This window comes from Cinclus cinclus, chromosome 1 (genome assembly GCF_963662255.1).
Source record: "Cinclus cinclus chromosome 1, bCinCin1.1, whole genome shotgun sequence".
In the NCBI taxonomy this organism is placed as follows: Eukaryota; Metazoa; Chordata; class Aves; order Passeriformes; family Cinclidae; genus Cinclus; species Cinclus cinclus.
The window spans coordinates 37,830,659-37,852,527 of record NC_085046.1 but is presented as its reverse complement, the minus strand read 5'-3'; the positions used below and the strand labels follow the sequence as shown (position 1 = coordinate 37,852,527).

The 21,869-nt window shown below is 44.9% G+C and overlaps 1 protein-coding gene across 2 annotated transcripts; it reads right to left on the bottom strand.

The window, feature by feature from the left end:
• Positions 1-15,023: 15,023 nt before the first annotated feature.
• RPL15 (ribosomal protein L15) lies at positions 15,024-20,932 on the bottom strand. 2 transcript variants are annotated; one of them, XM_062496271.1, is made up of 4 exons: positions 20,882-20,932; positions 19,315-19,499; positions 17,806-17,942; positions 15,024-15,752 (listed from the first exon to the last, which is right to left on the bottom strand). In XM_062496271.1, exons 2-4 carry the CDS (start codon positions 19,484-19,486, stop codon positions 15,447-15,449), a joined length of 615 nt encoding a protein of 204 aa, XP_062352255.1. In that variant the 5' UTR covers positions 19,487-19,499; positions 20,882-20,932; the 3' UTR covers positions 15,024-15,446. The 2 variants fall into 2 exon arrangements, with proteins under 2 accessions (XP_062352255.1, XP_062352247.1); XM_062496263.1 differs by having other exon boundaries at positions 19,315-19,496; positions 20,882-20,905.
• Positions 20,933-21,869: the final 937 nt, after the last annotated feature.

Below are 21,869 nucleotides of genomic sequence, written 5' to 3'. Positions count from 1 at the left end.
GAGGGAGGCGGCCGCGCTGTCGTCTCCTGTCAGAGCAGCGGGTGCGCGTCCCCGCCGCGGCGCCCTCCCCTTTACAACAAAAGCGCTCTCGGGGAGCCGCGCAGAGCGAGTGCGGCACCGCCGCCCGCCCCGCCCCGCCTCTACCCCGCCCCGCCCCGGCGGCCGCCCCGCCCCGCCCCCGGCCGCCCCCCTCACCCAGTGACACACTTTCCGCGCCGGCGGCGCCGCTCACGTGCGGCGGGAGCGTGCGGGAGTGCGGGGGCACTGCGGCGGCGGGGGCGGCGCACGGAGCGGGGTCCCCCCGCCCCTCGCCGGGTGGTGCGGCGGGGGAGCCCCGCCGAGGTCACCGGCGCTGCCGCAAGCGGCGCGGCGCTCGCCCGCCGGGGCCGCGGGGTACGGTGAGGGGCGGCGGTGTGTCAGCTGCTCCGCCGCCGAGCACCGGCAGGAAATGCCACCGCTGTGACTGCCGCAGCTGACGAGCTCTCTCCTATCCCGACACGAGCATCTGACAGCTCCCAGTTCCAACTGTCAGCGCTCCGTGCCCTCTTGGCCGCGTGTTTTCTCGCTGCCGGGAAAAGGGAATATCCGGGAGAGACCCCTCTCGGCAGCGCACACACACCGCTGCGGCCATAGTCTCTCCCTCTGCAGCCGTAGGGAGAGGCCATCACGCAACTGATCCCAATCTCGGTCTCTCCTGTTTTCTGCCAGGATGTGATTTTGTCACTCCTAGAGCGATTCCAGCCTCTAATACCTTATACCATGCGGTGATGTCTCTGGTCACAGATCTCCCGCAACGCGGAAGGGATGCGCCCCCAGAGGACCTAAAGCAGGGATGTCCCCGCCGGGGTCCCCAGACTCCCGCTCCCCGTAGGAAACCCACGAAGAAAAGGCACCACAACAAAAAAGGGACCAGAAACTTGGGGAAGATTCTCCATTAAGCGAATACAGAGCCCAAAATGAAGCTCTGTCCCTCCCTGACTCCGGGTTTCAGAGGCAGATGCCTGGCTTCATGGATTAGATTGACCTCCAGACTGAGAGTGAGGCAGTGGAGTTAAATGAGGTTAACAAGTGGAGATAAATGTAGTTTACCGCCTCCTAATTTGGGTGAGTTTCCTCTCAAATGAGGTAAACAGGTCAGTTTGTGCAAGCTTCATCACTTCTTGAATAAGGTAAGAGGGTGAGTTTTCCCATTTTTCTGTGCATGGTCAAAAGCTGGGAGGCATACAGCTTTCCTCTTGGTCCGCACTCAATATCCACCACTATCTCCAGACCCTTCATCCCCCAGCCCCAATTTCCTATAGAAAAAGCTCCTCATATTCCCAGTTCTCCTCCTCAAACCAGCTTTAAACTACATTGCCTAAGGCCTGCCATGCTGCCCTCTGGCTCTTGTATAGCCCCTGCCTGCACACCTGGCTGCCAAGCAGTGCTGCCTGCCCTGGGCCACCCTCCCTTCCCGTGCTCAGGGCTCTCTTGCTCCGCTCTGCCTGGCTGCTGGTCTTTGTGAACAGAGCACAAATAAGGTATATTTGATATTAGCTTATCATGGCAATTCAAACCCCTCAACAGATTAAATTGGCCTACAGTCTCAAAGGAGAAGGTAGTGAATACATCAAATGATATTAGAAAACTAGCTTGGACATCAGTAACAACAGCAGAACAAGTCCTCTCTGCCTGTGTATTCTGTGTCTCTGGGATTTCTGATGTTGTATTTGGATTTTTAATAAAACAGATGTTTGAGTAATATTTATTAACTGGTGGGTCATCAACCCCAGATGTTCACTAGGTCTGCTAAAAACCCCTACAGAATTCTTGCTTTTGGATAAGGCTTCAAATATGCCAGTATGGAGGCACTGGCACTCAGACCAAAGGTCCACCTGGCCTGCAGGCCATTTGTGGTGCTCTAGGGAGGCTCCAGGTTTTTCAGGTGCATGGACTCCATTCCTGAGAGTGGTCAATAAAGGGAAGGACGGCTTGTTCACTTCCTTTGTGGGCAAGGATAAATGCTGCTGCTCCTGCCTGGCGGGACAAATGGGAAAGGCAATGTACGCAGGTTCGTAGGATGCCGTAGGGAGAGGCCATCATATTACTGCTCCCAATCTCAGTTCTATCCCATTCACTGCCACAGCATGACTTTGTCACTCCCAGAGAGATTCCAGCCTCTAATATCTTTTACCATCTACTTTTGAGACTCTCGGGGATCATTATAGCAGTTTCAGCCTGCTCTTGCTTCTGATACTGCACTTGACAGTCCTGAAGCCAGCCCCCATCTATCTTCAAGAATGTATTTATTTTGCTTCTCTCTCCTATCTCAGAGCAACTCATCCAGGCCTAGGAGTGCTCTCTATGCTCCCATACTACATCCTTTTTGGTTCCTTCCCTGAGGTGGCTCCAGACACATACACAGTTTGCAAGAGACCAGCACTTCTCTTGGGGATAGAGTATGGCAAAAAGCAAATAATGGGGCCACCACCCAGCCTCACACAGCATCCTTGTCCACATCAAGGGCAGCAAAAGGGATGTTTCCTGAGAAGGTCCAGCAAGGTAGAGCTGGTTGTGGGTAGCCATGGGATGCAAACAGTGTGACGCCTCTCCTGGAGTTTCTAAAGGAGGTCTCAGAAATGGCCCTGTCCACTCCTATGCTCTAGTTCTGCTGTTTAGCACAAAGCTGTGGACTGCCACAGTAGACCATGGGAGGAACTTCAATGTTTGGAGAAGAAAAAGATGTCTTAGAGGACATCAAGGTTTTTAATCTTGCCCTCTAACCTGGAAGAAGACTGCACTCTGCCAATGTAATAAGAGGGTCGAATTTTTCTTGGAGCCTGTTTCTGCCTACCTCTTCCAAACCCACACAAGCAAACACCTGGCATAGTAACTTGTGGCTTTGAGTGCTGGCCAAGTCATGGTGTCTGGGCTTTTTCTTGAGGGGCTTCTCTTTGACTCTAGCTTGGCTGCTAAAGCTCTAGTGTTACTTGCTGAGCTGCAAACAACATTCCCTTAAAGATGTGATTCTCAGTGGATATTCCATGGTCCCCACAAGGGACTGTGATCCAGCTTTCCATGAAAGGCAAAACAAATCCTAGCATTGTGGAGAGGCACTGTACTGCTGGCATTCACAGTGGCATGGCACCTCTCCAACCTGAAGGCTGGGCCGGTACTTGAATCAGTGGAAAAGTGATTGGGAATTTGTGTGTTTGGTCAGTCCTTAGAATCCTTCAGCCTCTGTTTACTGCTGCTGTCTGCAGAAGACTTGTGGTTCTGGGAACACACTGAAGTGAGACATTGAAGCATGAAGGGGCAGAAGAAGGGAAAAAGCACAGAAGGTGGGACAAAAAGCTTCTTCAAACCCCTTCCCACCCCTGGGAAGGAACACAAATATTTATCCCTCTTTCCTCCCAGCCCACACACATGGAGCAGCTCAAGCTGCATGTTTAAATTCCAGAGGTTGCCGAGTGATTCCCATCTGTGCTGCCTCTGGATGGGAGATGGCACAATGTTGTTGCACCAAGTAATGCTGACTTAAATGTTAAATGCAGCTGATAGCTGGATGGTGGGACAGGATGCACTTTGGCTACCTCAGCAGAGGTATGTAGAGGCTGATGGCTCTTTGTCCTCAGGCCTAAAATGCTGGTGGTTCCTCAGGTTGGAACTGAATGGCTGCACCTTTCTGTCCCCGTGGAGAGGCCCTCCTAATCCTGGTAAACATCCACACATCAGCCAGGAACGCCATGAGTTTCCATCAGCAGGCATTTGTGCTTTCGGATGAGCTGGATTTCTTCAGTGACTGGCACATTTGCAGTAATAATAGTTTGATCCCAAAACATAAACTTTGCAAAGAGAAAAAAGTTGTTTACTTAAAGAATGCCAAGGAGCAGCATTTTTTCATGCCACAACAGCTCCTGAAGTTTTCTATTTCTTTATTTCCTTATTACCTCAGGAAAAATTTCCTAACCTCTTATTTGTCGTTTTGACTGATGCTCGGAACAGTGCTGACATTTGCACAGATCTACAGTAAGCCCGAGTTCTCTTCCCTGGTTGTTTACAGCATACAACCGTTTAAATATAATAAATTATTTTCCCCCATATAAAATTCTTTGTCACTCTTTTTCTCTCTGGTCAGTCTGTGTGATAAGATCCTCCTGAAACCCTCATCAATATGTATCTGTCCTGAATAATCTGTGCTCCACAACTGCAGATGGAACTAGTTCATACAAGTACACTTAGGTGAGGCAACTGATACCAAACCCATGCTTGCATTTCCAGTTTCTTAAAAGCAAAGATTCACTTGCTATCTACAGTTACTACCTTAAATACTGCCCTCTAAAAGTCTTTATAAAGATAGCTGTAACTGTGACTTTCTTTCGTACATTAAGTGATATAAATAGCCATAACTCATCTAACTAATCTTAGCCTCTGGAAGCCAGTGGAAATTTTTCTATCGATCAGAGTCAGCTTGGGTCAAGCCCTACAGAGTGTTTTCTGACCCCCTGCCCTACTTTTTCTCCATTCCTATTTAACATATGTATCTCTAACTTTCAGTTGGTGCATTTTTTTCTCTGTCAAAGAGAAATCCTGATAAGGAGGTCCCAGAGGTCTTCAGCTTATCATCACATCCCTTCATAGGCTGAATGTGTGCAGAATGCTTTAGGAAGAAGCAAAAGCTAAATATAGAATAATTTAAAGATGCCCATTAAGGGCATGCCTACATGACACAAATGCAGCTAGCTTAGGTACTGGGAGTGGTGCAGTCACAGAGCTAAGTATAACCAAGCAGAGGATGTGGCTCACAAACCATCCCCTTGCACTCACATCCTGTCTCAGTATCAGAGCCTTAGAGGAAGATATAAAAGCTCATAATAGACAGTCATATACTAACTTGCCTATAGGGTAACTCTCTTCCTGATTAAAGTCCTCAGCAGTCATTTTATAGCCTGAAGCACATAACCCTGCCACTTTTTTCTCTTACCCAGAGTTATTCCAAGCGTGCTTTTACTTCACATACTTGGTAATACAACTGGTTACCTGGGCTGGTCAAATTGATGGGAAATAACCTCATGCAATAGTGATGTATTACCACTAGCCGCATCTGCGCCATGGAAGGTGATGACTTGGGCTTTTAGTCTAGAATGACAAAGCATTAATTCTATGTTAATTAAGCCTATCTTATATGGCAGTAATATCACTGGCCACCTTTTCCTTTTTGTGCTATAAATTCCTTAGTCTGTCAGTATATCATCTATTTATCCAGAAATAAAATCATCATCTAATGAGACGAAGATGAGAATATATACTGCTTGATTGTGCCAAATGTGATTTTTGGGAGAGAAGCAGAATGGATAGTGCAAAGGATATACAAGGAGCTACCCTTTGCCTTCACTGGAAAAGACTCACACAACTTAGCTACAGGTGATTTCTGACACATTGTGCTGTCCCAGAGAAGGCATCAGCAGCCTTGTATTGAAGGCACAGTCAACATACTGCTTCTGCCTTATGCTCTGGCAGCTGCCAGTCCCTTCGCCCCACCATCCAAACCTCTCCGGGGCAACTGCGTTTCCCAGTCTGGTGTCTTTTGTAATATACTCTTCTAAGTCTGGATTTTTGTATTTTCCTCTGCCTTTTCCCAACTCTTTTATATCACAGTGTCCTGAAGAACACCTTATTTCAAAGCACCGATGTTCTCTATGAAGTTAGCTAAGTTGCAGGCTGGCAGCAACCACGTTGGCACTGCATGACATGGTGTTGGCCAGGACATCCCTGATATGGTGTCACTGCTGTCACCAGATCAAAACCATTGCTTCAGAAGTCTTCTCATAGCTCAGCTCCACCATTCCCCTTCTGAACCCTCCAGGCCATCAAAACATAAACCCAGTTTGAATTTTCTCTTTGTAAGCTATGTTCATTCTTGGAGAGATGTAGTGTAACACAAACATAAAGCTCATCCTGGGTAGAGCAGAAATGCGAATGATGTCTTCTCCTTGTTTTGGGGAAATTCTGGAGGTTGTATGAAGGAGATACACAGACAGAAATGATAGCCCCAGCTCATGTGAGGTTTTATGTATCACCCTTTCTTCTGTCCTCTGCAGCAGCACAAGCTTACTGTGATTACTGGTATATTTTACAAGGAAAATTCCAGAGAAAACCCAGTCACCAACAGAGACAAATATGATTTGCATCTCGGCCTTAAATAGCACAGGCTTGTAGAAAATGAACAGCTTTCATTACAGGTGCCATTAGTCCCTGTGCATTGGCACAGAGAGTGAGAACTGCCTTTTACATCCAGACAAAACAAAGGCAACTATAGTCAAATCTGAAAAAATTCTCTGGGAAATAAACCAAAACACATTTTGGCCCTGAGACTTACTACCTGTAACTACCCAAAGGATAGCTGGCAGCTCAAGGGCCAAGACAACTCCAGGCTCTACACAGCACAATGTTTTTTCTCCTGATTGTTGTCCTACCCTGGCTGACTTGGAGGCCCAAAAGATGGCTTTAAAGGTTCAAAGTGCTGAGTTGAATCAAGAGATGATGTATGGGACTCTCTATTGTACCTTGTGTGCTGCTGGATTAGGCCCCACCGGTCAAACTCTTGTTCTGAAAAGCTGGCTTCTGTATTCTGCTAAGAGCCTAAAGAGTTAAAGTTATTAACTGGCTTCTGAATAAAATGCATTAGGAATAAATATGCTTTAGGATAAACCTATTAAATGGATAAAAATGCCATTACCAGGGGTGAAATATGATTGTGTGACCTTTTAAATAAATAAGCCTGCTATGCACCAAATTATCTCAGATAATAAGCTTTATACATGATAAAGTCATGCAGTAGGTCTCAATCTTCAGGTATTCAATGAAATATCGCTAGCCATAAAGAACTCTTGAAATGTTACACTAAAGAAAATTGCTTCCAGCTATAAAACCTTAACTGTTAAAACAAATGGAGTTTCTCTCGTAAAAACACTTCACAAGGCTTTGGTAGCAAGAGTGAAAGCTTACTAGAAACAAACCTGAGGCATTTGCAAGTGTACAACGCTTCTTAAAATAACTCAGATTCCAGATAAATCTGGAATAACTCTATTGAAAGCAGAAGGGTGTAACCCCAAAGCACCAGCATGAGATCCAAATTATATTTGTAGGGCCTTAGAAATATGTTGGTGGGATATCTCTGGGTACAAACATTGCTGTGTATCCAAACTAATCTGCACTTGCAATTTTGGCACTTGTACAGGCAGTGGAAATGCTGACCTCTCTGGCTGTCCTGAATCTTGGGTCTGGCTGTGTTATGCCTCAGTGACTTGCCCAGATTACTCCTGACACAACAATATTCCTATTAAGGGACCATTCGTATTTGATGGGATGGAAACAGAGCTGAATATTATCAGCCTTGTGAATAAAGGCAGATGTGCATTTAGTCAGATTCAGCTACCAGTTTCACATGCAGCAAAACTGGCTCTCTGCATTAAGTCAGAGTAAGAACTTTCTGCTCTGAACCATTAAATAAGAGGGAAGGAAGCCAATTCTTTCATTCCTTCTAGTGATCACAGGCAAACCAACAAAACCTCCCGGTGAGGTGCTTGCAGTTTTAATAAAATCATCATGGTCACTTCATCTCTTGTTACATGAACATCAGCAAATAAACACAATTCCCAGCTTGGGTCTTGTGCTGGTTTTGGCTGGAACAGAGTTAATTAGTTTCAAATACAGTTCCAAGGACTGAAAATACTCTTGGAATTCCCTGACACAATCAATTATCTTCTTCAAAAGTTGATATCAGACATTGACAAAAAGGAGCATTACTGTTTCTTCTAGGTTTTCTTTTTTGTTTGTTTGTTTTGTTTGGTTGGTGGAGTTTTCTTGTGTGGGGGTGTTTGTTGGCTTTTTCCCTGAATTGGGACAATGTACCCCAGAAAGGATCTTCTTAACCTTCATCTACAAACACTGACAATTTTTGCCAAAGCTCAATCCAGTGCAATCTTTTCTAGGCGGGGCTCTTAAAGAGACATAGCAAAATTCAAGCACCCAAAATAAGTCAGCCTTGCTCCAGCTCTCAAGAAGTTCACTTTCTGAGCCTTAGCAAAGAAAGAAGCACATTCTCCAGAACTAGTTTTAGTGCTCCTGCTAAATAGAGCAAGGTACACTATGACAAACATAACCTAAACAGTACCACTGCAAAGGAATGGGTGGCACCATGAAGCTAGTAGTGAAATTTTAATCATGTTTTCCTGAACTGGAGTGCAATGTCTAGAAGCAAAAAAATAGATCTGTTCCAGGCAGGAGCTCAGTTGCATCCTGAAGATGCCTCCAGGCACTTGCCATTTTGTTTTATTGCTGTTCCTCAACACTGGTGAATTGTGAGCATAGGTCTTGCAGAAAAGACACATTATCAGGGGTGAAGGACAGCTGCTCGTTACATAATCCTGCTGAATCCTTGATACAGCAGTTCTCAGCAAACAACAGTCTTGCTCTGAGTCATCTGGAAAGTCTCTGGTTCAGTGAGCTTCCAGGAGCAGACCTTCAAAACAGGTTGTATTTCCACTTCCCATTTTAAATTACAGGAGGCACTTATGAGTCAAGGCAATAATTTTCTCTTTATCTACCTTCAGATGCCATCCTGCATACGGATCCAGCCCATGCACCTGCTGAGCCAGAAGCCCTGTGGGAGTTCCCAGCCAGTGCTGGATGTCACAGCTTGCAGCTGTCCTGGGTGGCTGCTGGCACAAGGGCAACCACAGCATGAGGAAATCCTTACCCTGCTTTTCGGAGAACTGGAGATGCTACATGTGGGGCTGGACTTGCCCCACACTCATCAGCCTTTTTCCAAATGCCCATTGCTGGTCCTTGTCAAAAGCAGGCACTGTGCCCATTAGACCTCTGGGGCTGGCCCTATGTGGCCATTCACATTTTTTTCTTGTTTCATTTCCCTTTGGGGCAATGTCAAGTTTTAATTCAGTGCTGGGTCACAGATCCCAGCAGGACGCATTACACTGTGTCTATCTTGGAATTAGGAAGTCTCCCAACTCAGAGCTGGCCAGCTCAGACCCACTGCTCTCCCACCTCTGCTCCTCCCTGCCATGCCTGACAGACAGTCAGAATCAGCTCTTGTGACAGCACCATTGGCACAAGAAGCTGAGCAGCTCATCTTTTACAAACCAAACAACTACAACTTTGGCAATCTCACTCCTACTGAATAACAACAACAACGACAAAAAGAACCGAGTCAGCAGCAAGGAGTAGCCTGTTGCACAGAGCTGTAAATAAACCCAGGAGAAATGAGATGGGTCAGCCTGGGTTGGCTTGTGGGTGCTGAAAGAGCTGGTCCAGGGTTACCACTTCAGGGTAGGCCAAAGTGGGGGAAGATGGAAGGAAGTCACTTCCCTGGTTCTCTGTAGGACTCCCTGCATAGGACAAAATAGCATCAGCCTTTACTGCTATTACAAACTTCCCATTGAAGTACCATACAGTTCAATGCTCAAGCTGTAATGCAATTCATGTAATTTTAGGACAATTTGCAGAATCTGTGAAAACCATCAAGTTTCAAATCTGTGTTTCATTTCAATGCTGTCATAATTTGGCTAACAGAATTATTAACGCAAAAAACATTTCTTATTTTAAAATTACTTTTTCTTAAAATAGGTTAAGAATTCAGAATGTTGTCAGAATAGCACCTACAGGAAGGTGAGATTGTTTGCTAGAGAGGCATTTTGAAGTTTTCAGCTCTAAACAGATGGGCCCATGACTGGAGAAAATAGAACTTATGTATGCCATATGCTTTACAAAGTTTTATGATTGTCGTATTTTTTATTAAACTAGACAATGAAAGTAATAACTGTACTAGAGATTTTCATTTAGCCTCAGGAGTCAGAACAGTTGATTCAGTTTTTCACAGGGTTTTCATTTCTGTTTTCCTTCTCAGCAACATAAATCCTAAATCTAAGAGTTGGGTTTTCAGTGTAACTTAAAGTAATCAACTTATTTTGTGTTTCCCATTGATATGATATAACTATTGCTTTAAAATTGCTGTTTCAAATGGACAGCAATCACCTTCCCACCAAAAATCATTGGTCTAAAATGAAAAACTTAGTATCTTACTATTAGCTTATGTGAGTTTTTAGTCTCTATCTCTTAAGAAAGGGCTACCAAACATCTATCAGAAATAAAACTACTTAGATTAAGAGTGGGGACTTGATTCTACAGGTTCAACAGAACCAATTAAATAAAGTATTTTCTAGAATTCTATTTAAAAAAACCCAAACCTCAAGAAAGATCCTTTTACTTGCACACTGACTTTTCCTGTGTAGCTGAATCTTACTATGTGCCTTTTTCTGTAAAAAAGATTTTAAGCAGATGCTCTCCAACTACACCTGTAGCAGTAACTTGCAAAGTGAAAATAATACAAAACTTTGTTTTGCTTAAAAGATTCACTAGGACTTTGTTTAACTGTGCCTCGGCAAAACCACTTTCCACATAGTTGCAAACAAAGCAACTTATAAAACATTATTTTTATACACTGCTCTGAAAGAACTGAACACACAAAACACATAATTTATAAAGGTTGCGCAACTTGCTATCTAAATTTATCTGACTAATCGTGAAACCCGTGAGAGAGGCAGGTGGATTGTAACAGCAGATGAGTTGAAGGACTGCGATTCTCATACAAGGAAAGGGTTCAAGTAATTGCTTGTTAGTCACAGAAAAACAATGCTGCAAGAAAACTGTATGAATAAATGAATGACTGAACACTGCACTAATGAGCTACTTCCTCTGGTTAGTGGATGAGCTCTCAGGGGATGACGACTCAGCTACACTCATGAACACAGCGCAGAGTTAACAGGGTCTTGGTTTCTGCCTGCTGCTCTATTGACACACAGCCTTGGTGACAAGGCCTGGGACATGGAAGGCCTGAGCACTGGACGCAGGACATTTATTTCACAGCACCAGTTGAAAACTGTCCTCCTGCTCTGGGTTTGGTGAAGTGCAGCCACTACCTGGTGTTTCAGGGAAGCAGATCTGTACCAAAGACACAAGCTGAGCTATTCTGAGGAGCTGTAGGTTTGTTCAGCCAGGTTTATCCCGTAGGTACTGCCCCACACAGACCTGGCTGATGAGCCCTGAGGGACCCTGGCTAGCTGTAGCCTCCTCTACCAGGTGCTCCTGTCACTGAGCAGCACCAGGATACTAACAAGCCCCACTGAAAACCAGCTTACTTGTCCTCTTCTTTTTTTTTTTTTTAACTTCTCCTCTGTTGTTTTTTTCCCCTTTGATGTGCCTCTCCACTCCTGTTTCCAAGGGAACTCCTGAACTTGCACATGGACAGCCAGCTTGAGCCCAGAGGCTGCTCTTGTGCAAGGAGATACAGACTGCAAAACCCCTATGGAGTCAGCTAGAGTCCAACAAACTAACTAGGGAGGGTTTCCTCAAAGCCCAGCACTGGAAGTGCAGGGAGACCTGAGAAGGCTTGGAAGAAGGGTACCTGCCATTTGAGAGAGCAGTGTCATCCAGCATTGGTCTTATCAGAGCCAGGCTTAATTTAATCACTCATCGGCTCTCTGATCTCCAGGATACCCCTGCTCTCCATTTCCCTGAATGATGGAGAGATGACAGTATTTAATGAGATTGAATGTCATCTTCATTACAATAAGAGCCTTTAATTGTATCATTGAACATCATTTGATACCAAAGAAATGCATGCTCTCTTAAATTTCAGGCAATGACAAGGGGTCCAGAAGAACTGGGTTCCAGTCCTGGATTTGTCAGGGGCTCATTAGATAAGAGCAGGACAGCCACTGAATTAAAGGTTGTGTAAGGAGTGCAGCTCAGACACTTCCTAACTGTAGGGAGCGAGGCTCTGCAACCTAAACACTCTGTGTGTAATTATTAAATTGAAGCTGATTCAGAACCTTGACAGATAAAGAGAACAATCTACAGGCTCTCCATCCTTTCATACAGCTTTACGTTTCAAACAATAACTTTAAAAGGATTGGATCAAAAAGTTGGTGGTTGCTCAAAGCCCCAGATAAAAGCATTCAATTCAAATCCAAATTGTTGGGTTTTTTTCTGTGGCTTGATACTCTCCAAACTAGACTTGTGTCTGCTGGAAAAGATGTACAAAAATACAGTGTTTTTCCCCAGCTTGGAGAGTGTGAGTAGGTAATAGAGTAGGAATCAGGCTTTATTTTTAGAGCCTAGCTTTTTAATTCATTAGCTGTACAGAACTCTTCACAGGCAGTCACTTTTCTCTACTGGGTCAAGGCTAGTGAACAGCTGCTGCATTACAAGGACAGAGATAAGTGAGAAAAGTCAAGTTATAACTCTCCTCCATTGCTAATTACTTCATTCTAAGGCCCCCACAAAAATCACCAGTGAAATTCCATGACCTTCTGCTTCAAGAAAAAAGCCAACTGCCTCCTCCACCAGCATCTGTGCCTTTTGCAGGCATCACGCCAGTGTCCCTCTCCCAGCAGCACACAGCTGCCCCGCAGAGATTCCCAATGCTTCGGAGACAAAGCGAGGAAACAATTATACTCACTGCTGATTACTGAGTCCCTACTTTTCAACCCAGCTAGTGTTGCCAAGTAATGAGCACTTCCATTAGCTATGTGGAAGGGAGTTTACTACTTGCTTATGTAAAGAACATCATAAATCACACAATCTTTTTTTACACATCCCACCCTTTGGGACAAAAATAGTGCCCTTGCCAGGTCCTCACCTTGTAACAAAAACTGAGTGATTAGCTAATCTAGGCAGCTGACACAGAAGTGAAATCCAGCCTAATAAAAGCTTACAGTCAACTATTTTCAACAGCACCTAAAACCAGGCTGGTATTGTACAGCCTAATTTCCCTGCAGTTTTAACTGTGGTATTCATTTTGTCTTGCCTAGAAACCAGACAGCTCTTTTAATTGCATCCAAAACATGCCTGCTCAGACTGAGAAATGATCAGTCCTGCAAACAGAGCCAAGTAGATGGCTTGGAAACAGATTACTAGATTCCTCTATGTCCTTCCTTAATAGATTTACCGAGTGGAATTCCTGAAGTTTCCTCTTCCCTCCCCCTGCCCTCCTTCGGCTACAGCTTAGTGTCCCTGTTTCAGGCAGACTCCTGGTGTCTGAACTCAAGTTACAGCCTCTCACTAGGACTGTCACAGATGACTGGTTTCTACCACAACCTTAAGGAACACAGACACTTGCAATCTCTTGAACTTGCACAGCAGGTTCAAGAATCAAGCAGGAAAGGCAGAGATCACATAACCTCTCTCTAACCCTGACTTTCCAAGCCAACAACCCCAAACAAAAAAGTTTTTCCTCAATGTTTTGCCTTTTTAAAACAAAGATTTTAATAAAATATAATTTGTCATTCCACTTCACATAAATTCTGCACAGCAATATCCCTTCTAACCCAAAATCCTGCCTAAGAGCATGACACACTTCCAGTGTGGGAAAACACTAAGGCAATCTGGCTTCTCAAAGACTTGGAATGAGCTGTACATACCCCAGAGCATCCTCAGAACGCACCACCATGTTTCAAATTCCTTCACTGCTCTGCTAGATACCATGCCCTTTTAGATACACTGTCATTAGTGTTTTCAATAAACTTCAGAGTGGATGGTATTTTCCCTCTTAATTCAAAGTCCAAAGAATTACAGGACCACAGGGGCCAACCTAAGGCAGGCCTCACTGAAGACACCTGGCACGTGCTGCAAGGTTTAAATGCTGGCAAAGGACACAGTATTAGTGCTGACTGCCTGCCCCATCAGCTGTTGTCACCCTCCTGCATCAATGGCAAGGGTCCCAAACAGCTTAACAACCCCTAGTACAGTATCATCAGTCTTGAAGTTGTTGCCTTAAAAAAAAAAAAAAAATAAAAAAACCTCCACACATTTGAGTTGAAGGAACCTTAAAAGATCATCTAGTTCCAAATCCCCTGCCATGGGCAGAGACACGACTTTCTTCTAGACCATGTTGCTCAAACAGACAAAAGAAATTCCAGAGGAACGTGGCCATACTGGCACTACCTGAAGCCATTAAATCTAGAAACCAGAGAGGTCAGCCCGCTCCCTGCAGTAACCCCTTCCATGCTCAGGAGAGACCCCACTCATCAAATTTGCTCTGAGGAAATTCCACTTCCTGTCCTACACCATCACAGGTCTATCTTTCAAGAACACCAGTGATACTTCAAAGGAGAGGCTAAAAAAATCCATCTTTAGAGCATGTAGCTTTAACATTTTTTAACAGAGTATTTTGCATTTTTCTTGTTTGAACCAAACAAAACATATCATCAAAGAATTGCCACCTTGAGCTGTTCTTCCTGGCTTTGAGAACACAATGCCTAAACGTCTCTTCTTCAGACTACCACCCACCTGTAAGAACCTTAACTGGAGTATTAAGTGAATTTCTCAGTTGAAGGGAAAATGTTGACATGTTCTCAGTCTCAGGGAAAAAAAAAAGTCCACATCCGAAACTGAAGTTCCAGGAAGACACAGCTACATCTCGGGCCTTCTATCAACCTCTTTTCCTATCACTACCTAATGGATATAGCACAGAATCTGTGGAAGTTGTGACAATGATCCACGTAATTTACCAGGAACTGCATTTAATCTCTCAGCCTTTATGTGCAAACTGACTTCATGCTGAAAAGATCACACTGTGATTTCATAAAAGGTAGTCTAAATACATTCATCTCTAACTGTTATCGAAATGTGCTTATTTCTACCACCTAACCATGCAGAGTAAATCAGAATGCAGCTCTTTAACACAGAGACATGTCTTCTCGTATCAAAAGGAAGGCTTAAGAAACTATCCCCCCTCAATCTTGACAAATGAAATAATACCTACTCTACAGTCAGCATTTTACTATGCAGCCTAAAACCTTATCATCTTTGTGATGTGCCCACATTTTTAATACTGTGCACTGTAAAGAACAGAGCAAGTTTTACCTTTCCATTCAGGGCTTAGTTGATTTAGACAATGTTTGTAGCTGACATGCCCAAGAGCTGATTTGACACTGAAGAAGTAAAAAAAACCAGAACTTGAAAAATAAAATAGCCATTAGTATTTAATTGCCTATAAAAAAAGAAATGAGCGCTTTCAGTTTACATCTCATTGCACAAGATCAAAGCTGGCCATCAGTCCAAGCAGAGGACAACAGACCCCAACCTACAAACGGTGACTAAACAAACTCAGACCAAGAGAAAAAAGAACAGGGACCAGCGCTTGGGCTTTCAATATACATTGCACACGTCCTTCCATGTTATCAAGTGAAGCCCATCACAAAATTCTATACTCAAAGCCTACAATCTTCACAAGTATAAAATTACATTTTCAAAAGCCTGTCAAAACATGGGAACACCTTAACTCCTGTAAAAATTCCACGCTTATCCACGTAACCCAAGAAGCAGCAGAAGCACTGTTAAATTGAACAACCTGCATGATCTTTATTAGACGGCCACGTTTACAAGAATTAGCGGTAGCGGTGCAGCTGCAGGGTGTTGCGCCTTCTCCAGGCCGCACGGCGCGAGCCACCGATGGTGTGGTGGAATTTGTGGCCCTTGCCAAGCCCACGGCTCTTGCGCCCAGCTGATGTGAGCCCACGCATCTCTCTGTGCTTGTGGACGGGCTTGGTGATCCACTGGGTGTCGGGGTTCCGCCTGATGGTCTTATGGAAGGGATCAATCAGGATCACTTCAAAGAACTTGTAAGTGGAATCTTCACCCACCCAATAGGAGTTCAAGACTCTCAGAGCCCCACAGTGACGGCCAGCACGTTCCTAGAGGAAAAAATAAATGCACCAGGCTGTAAAACCATGGATGCAGGGCACTCTTCATGCAGAAAGATTACCAACATAAAATTTCAATTTTCCCTAGGACAACCTATTTTCCTGCAAAAATTCATCCCCTTCCAGCTGTAAAGGTGCAAAGAAAGTAACAGTTGAAAAGAAGCTGTGTTACAAAAAAAAAGAAGGCTGTTTGGAATCCTGCATGAAACAGCTTTTAAACACCATGAGCAGGAAGGCGCTTGGTTGACAAAAGAAAGAACTCTGCATATACAGAAGCACCCAGTCAGTAAATACACAATGTTAAAAATAACTTAAGTGTGACAATGAAGAGCATGAGCTGAACTTGGGGTCACGGAACAATCTTTTGTGGGAAGCTATGAAGGACTGATTGATTTGTACATCCAAAGCTACAGGGGAGAAAGAAATTTCTGCAGAGTGTAAGCCTGTACTGGTAGGAGTAAAGGAATAGCTGATGTAAGTCTTTGTACCACTGCTGGCATATTAGTACTTGCTATTCCTATCCTCCCTTGTGGTTAGGAAGACACAATGTTAGTATAGAAAACAAAACAAAGCAGAAAATAGCAATTATGCAACTCAATCTGCTTCCCCTGTCAAGAATGCTCCCTATTTAAAACATACTAAGTGTGTTTAATTGTAGGACTTTATCATCATCATGGGGAAGCATGAACCAATGGACCCCATTCACGTTCTTACCCAATATGATCTTAACCTATTGCTACAGGTTTCCCTAAAAAGCCCTTGACTATTTTCTGCTCATGGAATAACATTTTTTCAAGTCCTTTTAATCTAGTGTGAGAGCAACACCTGTATGAAATATAAAAACACCCATCACCCTTGACCAGCTTCTATTCGAGGATGGGAGCTCAATTGAGGCTTTGCAGATCTGTAATCTGAAAAATGTAAGTTTTGCATAAAGACTGAGTCAGATTCAGAAAATTTCAAGCTAGAACTGAGGGCAAATAACCTCTTCCATAGTTGTTGTGAGCATGCAATTAGCCATCAGATAACTGGGAATAACACGTATGAAGAGAATGCCATGAGCACTGAAAACAGTAGCATTTTTAATTCAAACTCACCACCTGTGTTTCTTTTAAGTAAGTATGCCCCAATTGTTTTTTCCCTGAAAAAAGAATATCCCACCATATTCAACTTGCAGAAGTGACTCAGCAATATTTTCAAAGTCCTGAGAACATAAAAGTCTTCTGCTTCAAGATGGAAAGGCAATGACACTCTCCACAATGTCTCACTTGAGAATGCAGCCTGGAATTAACTCTAACCCACTGAAAAAAAAGTGGGTTTTTTTAAAGGTGAGAACTCTATCTCTTCCAGACTACAACCATGACAGCAATGAAGCTTACAAGATCTCAGTGAAGTTTACATTTTGAGTATTTCAGTAACAAGACCTCACCTAAAATTAAGTTAGCCACCAAGCTGTGTGCCTGTGAGGTACCAGTTTTTTTATAAAGAAGCAGAAGGTCTCTGGCATGTTGCCTTCAGCTCCTGCAACACAGCTAAGCATGCTGTGCAGCACTACTACTACACAAACAGGTGCTACAGGCTTCAAGACAGGAACTCAGGTGTACTTTATGAAAGGACCATCACCTACAGCTGGTGATCCACACCACGTAGCAGGAAACATAGCAACGGGATTTACTGACAAGTTCGACACCTTAGAACATGCTAAGTTCTTACTTCTCATGCCTAACTCTTTATTTTACTGTAGCTTGGACTAGTTACGTGCTTTTAATAACAAATATTGTGGCATACTTTAGAAGTATTAACTTCACTAAACCACTCAAGTGGTTCCCACAGACTCCATTTTTAGAGTCTGAATCGCTTTTGTATTGACTCAACAGAACTCTTAAAGACATTCTGCTGCTTTCCTGCCACCATTATTCAAAATCTTACTAAGAACTTGTTAACAAAGCAGCGGTTTTGGTTTTGTATTTTTTGTCTCTGAGTACTTCCAGCTTTTACAGAAGCTTTCCAGCACAACACTGTGAGCAATGACCAAAATACTCACCTCTGCTACAGACTGAAGACTCCGGGCAAACTTGAGCTGGTTAACACCATGATGCACAGGTTTACCATAGGTTGCACCTTTGGGGACTGGGCGTTTGCGGCCACCACGGCGGACACGGACACGGTAGATAACGTAACCTAAAACAAACAGTGACTTTGCAATTTGAACAATTCTAGTAGCAATTTTCATATGTGGACTGCATTTTTCCAATCCCCCAAAATTTACATGAAATGCTGCAACACAAAGTCATTATACCAATTTTTACCATATTTTACAACTCAAGGTGGATAGTACAATATGTTTTTATTATTTTCATAACGACTAAGTAAGGAAAGTGATATCCTGATGCAACTATTTTTTGGTTCCAAACCAGATCTTATGGCACCTTTGCACTTTCTGGTCCCAAACCAAATAAGATCAGCTACAGCTATATCATAATACAATCATAAAAAACTCCCACAAAAAAAAACCCAAACCCAGCAAAACTCTACCCAAATTGCAGAATTCAGATGGCAGAACTCACAAAGCACTAAAGCACAGGCCATTCACAAACCCTGCAGAAATCTGGTCACTGAGAAAGGAGGAAATTAGATATAAACAGTGACAGCAGTGTCAAGTCTTAGCTTTTTATTTTCTTCGTGAATAAACATACTGGGTTTTTAACTGAAATTCCACAAGTTAGACATGGATGGCCACTTTTCCCCTGACCAGTAACTGGTTTTCAATGACAGTACAAACTCCATCATCTTGCCCAAGTTCATGCAGCAGTAGCACAGTAACATTACATGCAAGCCATAGTATGGCTTGGGTTGGAAGCAACCACAAAGATCATTGAGTTCCAACCCCCATGCCATGGACAGGGACATCGTCCACCAAACTAATTTGCTCAGAGCTCCATCCAACCTGGCCTTGGACACTCCCAGGACTGGGGTATTCACAACTCCTCTGGGCAATCTGTTCCAGTGCCTCACCAGCCTCACAGTAAAGAGTTTCTTCTTAACATCTAATCTAAACCTACTCTTTCAGTTTGAAGCCATTCCCCCTTGTCCTGTCACTACATGCTCCTGTGCAAGTCGTTATACATATCTCTCGTAGCTTTTTTCAAGGGGCTAGAAGGTCACAGTTCAGCCACCAGAAAAAAGTCAAAGTAACACATGACAAAACTTGGGCAGAGAAAGGACATCCCTCAAACCTAGGATACTAAAAACCCTGTTTAATTCTGTGGCACTAACATTGCACAAGAAACAAAATGAAGGCCAAAGCCCACTTGATTTTCCCCTGCCAGAACAGCAACAGAAGGCACAGATGCAAAATTAAGTGAAGTTAAGGTGTTAGGCTGTGGGCATTGCTACCAACTGAAGACATTTACAATATTGTTAAATTTCATGCGGGAGACTTCAGTTTATTGGGGGATACTTCCGTCTCACACTGTGTAATTCTGCTGTCACTGAAGGAAGCCAACGTCACTCCATCATGAGGCCCACGCGCTCCACCTGTCCGTGCCATTACCTTGCTTGGCCTTGTATCCCAGCCTGCGGGCTTTGTCCGGCCGCGTGGGGCGCGGGGCGCGGTGCAAGGCCGACAGCTGGCGGTACTGCCAGCAGCGCACGCGCAGCAAGAACCGCATCACGTCCGACTGCTTCTTCCTCCAGAGCTCCTGGATGTACTTGTAGGCACCCATGTCTGTCTACCTGCTGGACAGGCACCTCTGTGAGAACAGTGCACCAAAACAAATTCCCCGTTTGAACATCTCCCAGCAGTGGCACTGCACCAAATCGCACATGGAACAGCACTGAAAGGCAGGGAGCTCTCATGCTTCTTTGTACTACTGACAAATCTGGGAACACAGATCACACCTGGAGGCCTTCAGCATGACACACTGCAGTCACCATTCCCAGCAATTCTCTTCCTTTGTATTTATTCTGAAGTGTTAAACTCCTCAAAGATAATACCAAACCCAACAACTAACACCTGAAACAAGTTTTATGTAGAAATCTGTCAAGAACTAGAGGACTATGAGGAGCGTGGCCTTTACTGTTAACTCAGACTTTAGTAAGGTTTTACTTCTAAGTGAAAGTTAACAGTTTAATTAGTAAATAGAAGTTTAACAGTTGCTTAAGAAATGAACTGGATTGGGATTTTTGCTTCCTTAGAGGTATTCACACGGTGTCTCCCACATCTCAGGAAGGACAACCCTTTTCTCCACATTTGCTGAAATTGGGTTTTAAGTAAAATGGGACATACTGACCATGTCATACCAAAACAGAAGTGACATAGCTTGGTGTCCTGCTGCTGCTGACATTTGTGATTTGCTCCATAGATGCCCTGTGGATTTTTTTAAAGCTGTTTTTAAAAATCGTTTCTCCTGAGCACCATCGTGGGCAGTTTGAATTTACTTCAGCAGAGCAAGGGCTCAACACAAAGTTCCTACAGGTCAAATTCTGTCCTAAAGAAAACAATGATTGCTACAGGCTCCCTCTCCTGAGTTGAATGTATCTTAAAAGTTCAAGGCATTTAAAAAATCAAGTATTATTTCATTTTTTCATCATGTTTACTGCTGCTTTCCTCTGAGGCCTCACACATCTGCAGCAATCAGCACGTGTACCTCAATTCCATCAAGCCCTCACCCAACTCACCATCAGATACACGCTGGTCACCTTCTATTATACGCCAAACACAGTTCGTGTGTGATTTTGTACACCCCTCTCGTTTCAACCTGCCCAGCTATAGCTCATGCATTCCCATCCCCAGCCAGCCCGCCTTTTCACGGCCTAACAGCACAAAAAAACCCACCAACAAACCGCAAACCCGGAGCAAACCAGGGCGCGGCGTCTGTCACCACCCTGCACCCGCTCTGGCCCTCCAGGACCACGCTGGGCGCCCCGCTCCCCTCCCCGCGCCACCGAGGCGCAGCCCCCGGGCCCTCCTCCACCGGCCTCCCCCAGGCTCCGCGCCGCAGGAGCGGCCCCATGCCACCCGCAGCCGGGCGGGCGCGGCGGTAGGACGGGCGGATGGGCGTTCGGGTCCCGGGATGGGCGCGGATTGAGGGAAAGGCCGCGCGCGGACCGGCCCTCACCTGATGGCGCCCAGCGACGGAAAGAAAAGGCCCTACTTCCCACAAACCCTCGGGCCGCAACACACTTCCTGCGGCGGCAGAGATGCCTCCTGGGTAATGTAGTCCTGAGGGCGTGAGGGCCGCGCGTCGCTCCCCGCCCAGCCCAGCCCAGCCCGGCCCGGCGCGGCCCGGCCCGGCCCCCCGCGCTCGCCAATGGGCTCCGGGGGCGGGGCCCGAGCGGGGCCGTGGGGCCGGCCGGGACACTCGGTCCAGGTGCGCGCTCGCGGCAGGGGGGCGGCCCCGGGGGCGCGCTCGGGGGCCGGGGCAGTGGGGCACGGCCCGCCCGGGGGCTGCACCTGGGGCAGGAGCTGGGCGAGACGCGGCATCCCCCGAGACACCCTCTCTCCCCGAACCCCAAAACAACCCCGGTCAGGGATTGGGTTGGGACTTGGCTTGAAACCCTGAAAAGAAGCCTTAAAAAACAACAAGATCCTCTAAAATAATAATAATTTTAAAATTGTAGGATTATGAAGAACGGCTGAGGGAGCTGGGTTTGTTTAGTTTTGAGAAGAGGACGCTCAGGGGGAACCTCATCCCTCTCTACGACTCCTGGAAGGAGAATGTAGTGAGGATGGGGTCAGTGTCCTCTGCTGGGACTGCAGTGAGAGGACCAGAGGAAACGGCCTTCAGCCGTGACAGAGGAGACTCAGATTAGGTATTAGAAGAAAATTTTTCACTCTTTGGGCGGTCAGGCTCTGTAATAGGTTGCCCGGGGATGTTGCAGAGTCACTATCCCTGGAGGCATTTAAAAGGTGCTTGGATCTGGTGCTGGATGATGTGGTTTAGTGGTTACAGTGCTGTTTCTGGGTTGATGTTTGGACTGGATGATCTTAAAGGTGTCTTCCAACCTAATGATTCTATTCTATTCTATTCTATTCTATTCTATTCTATTCTATTCTATTCTATTCTATTCTATTCTATTCTATTCTATTCTATTCTATTCTATTCA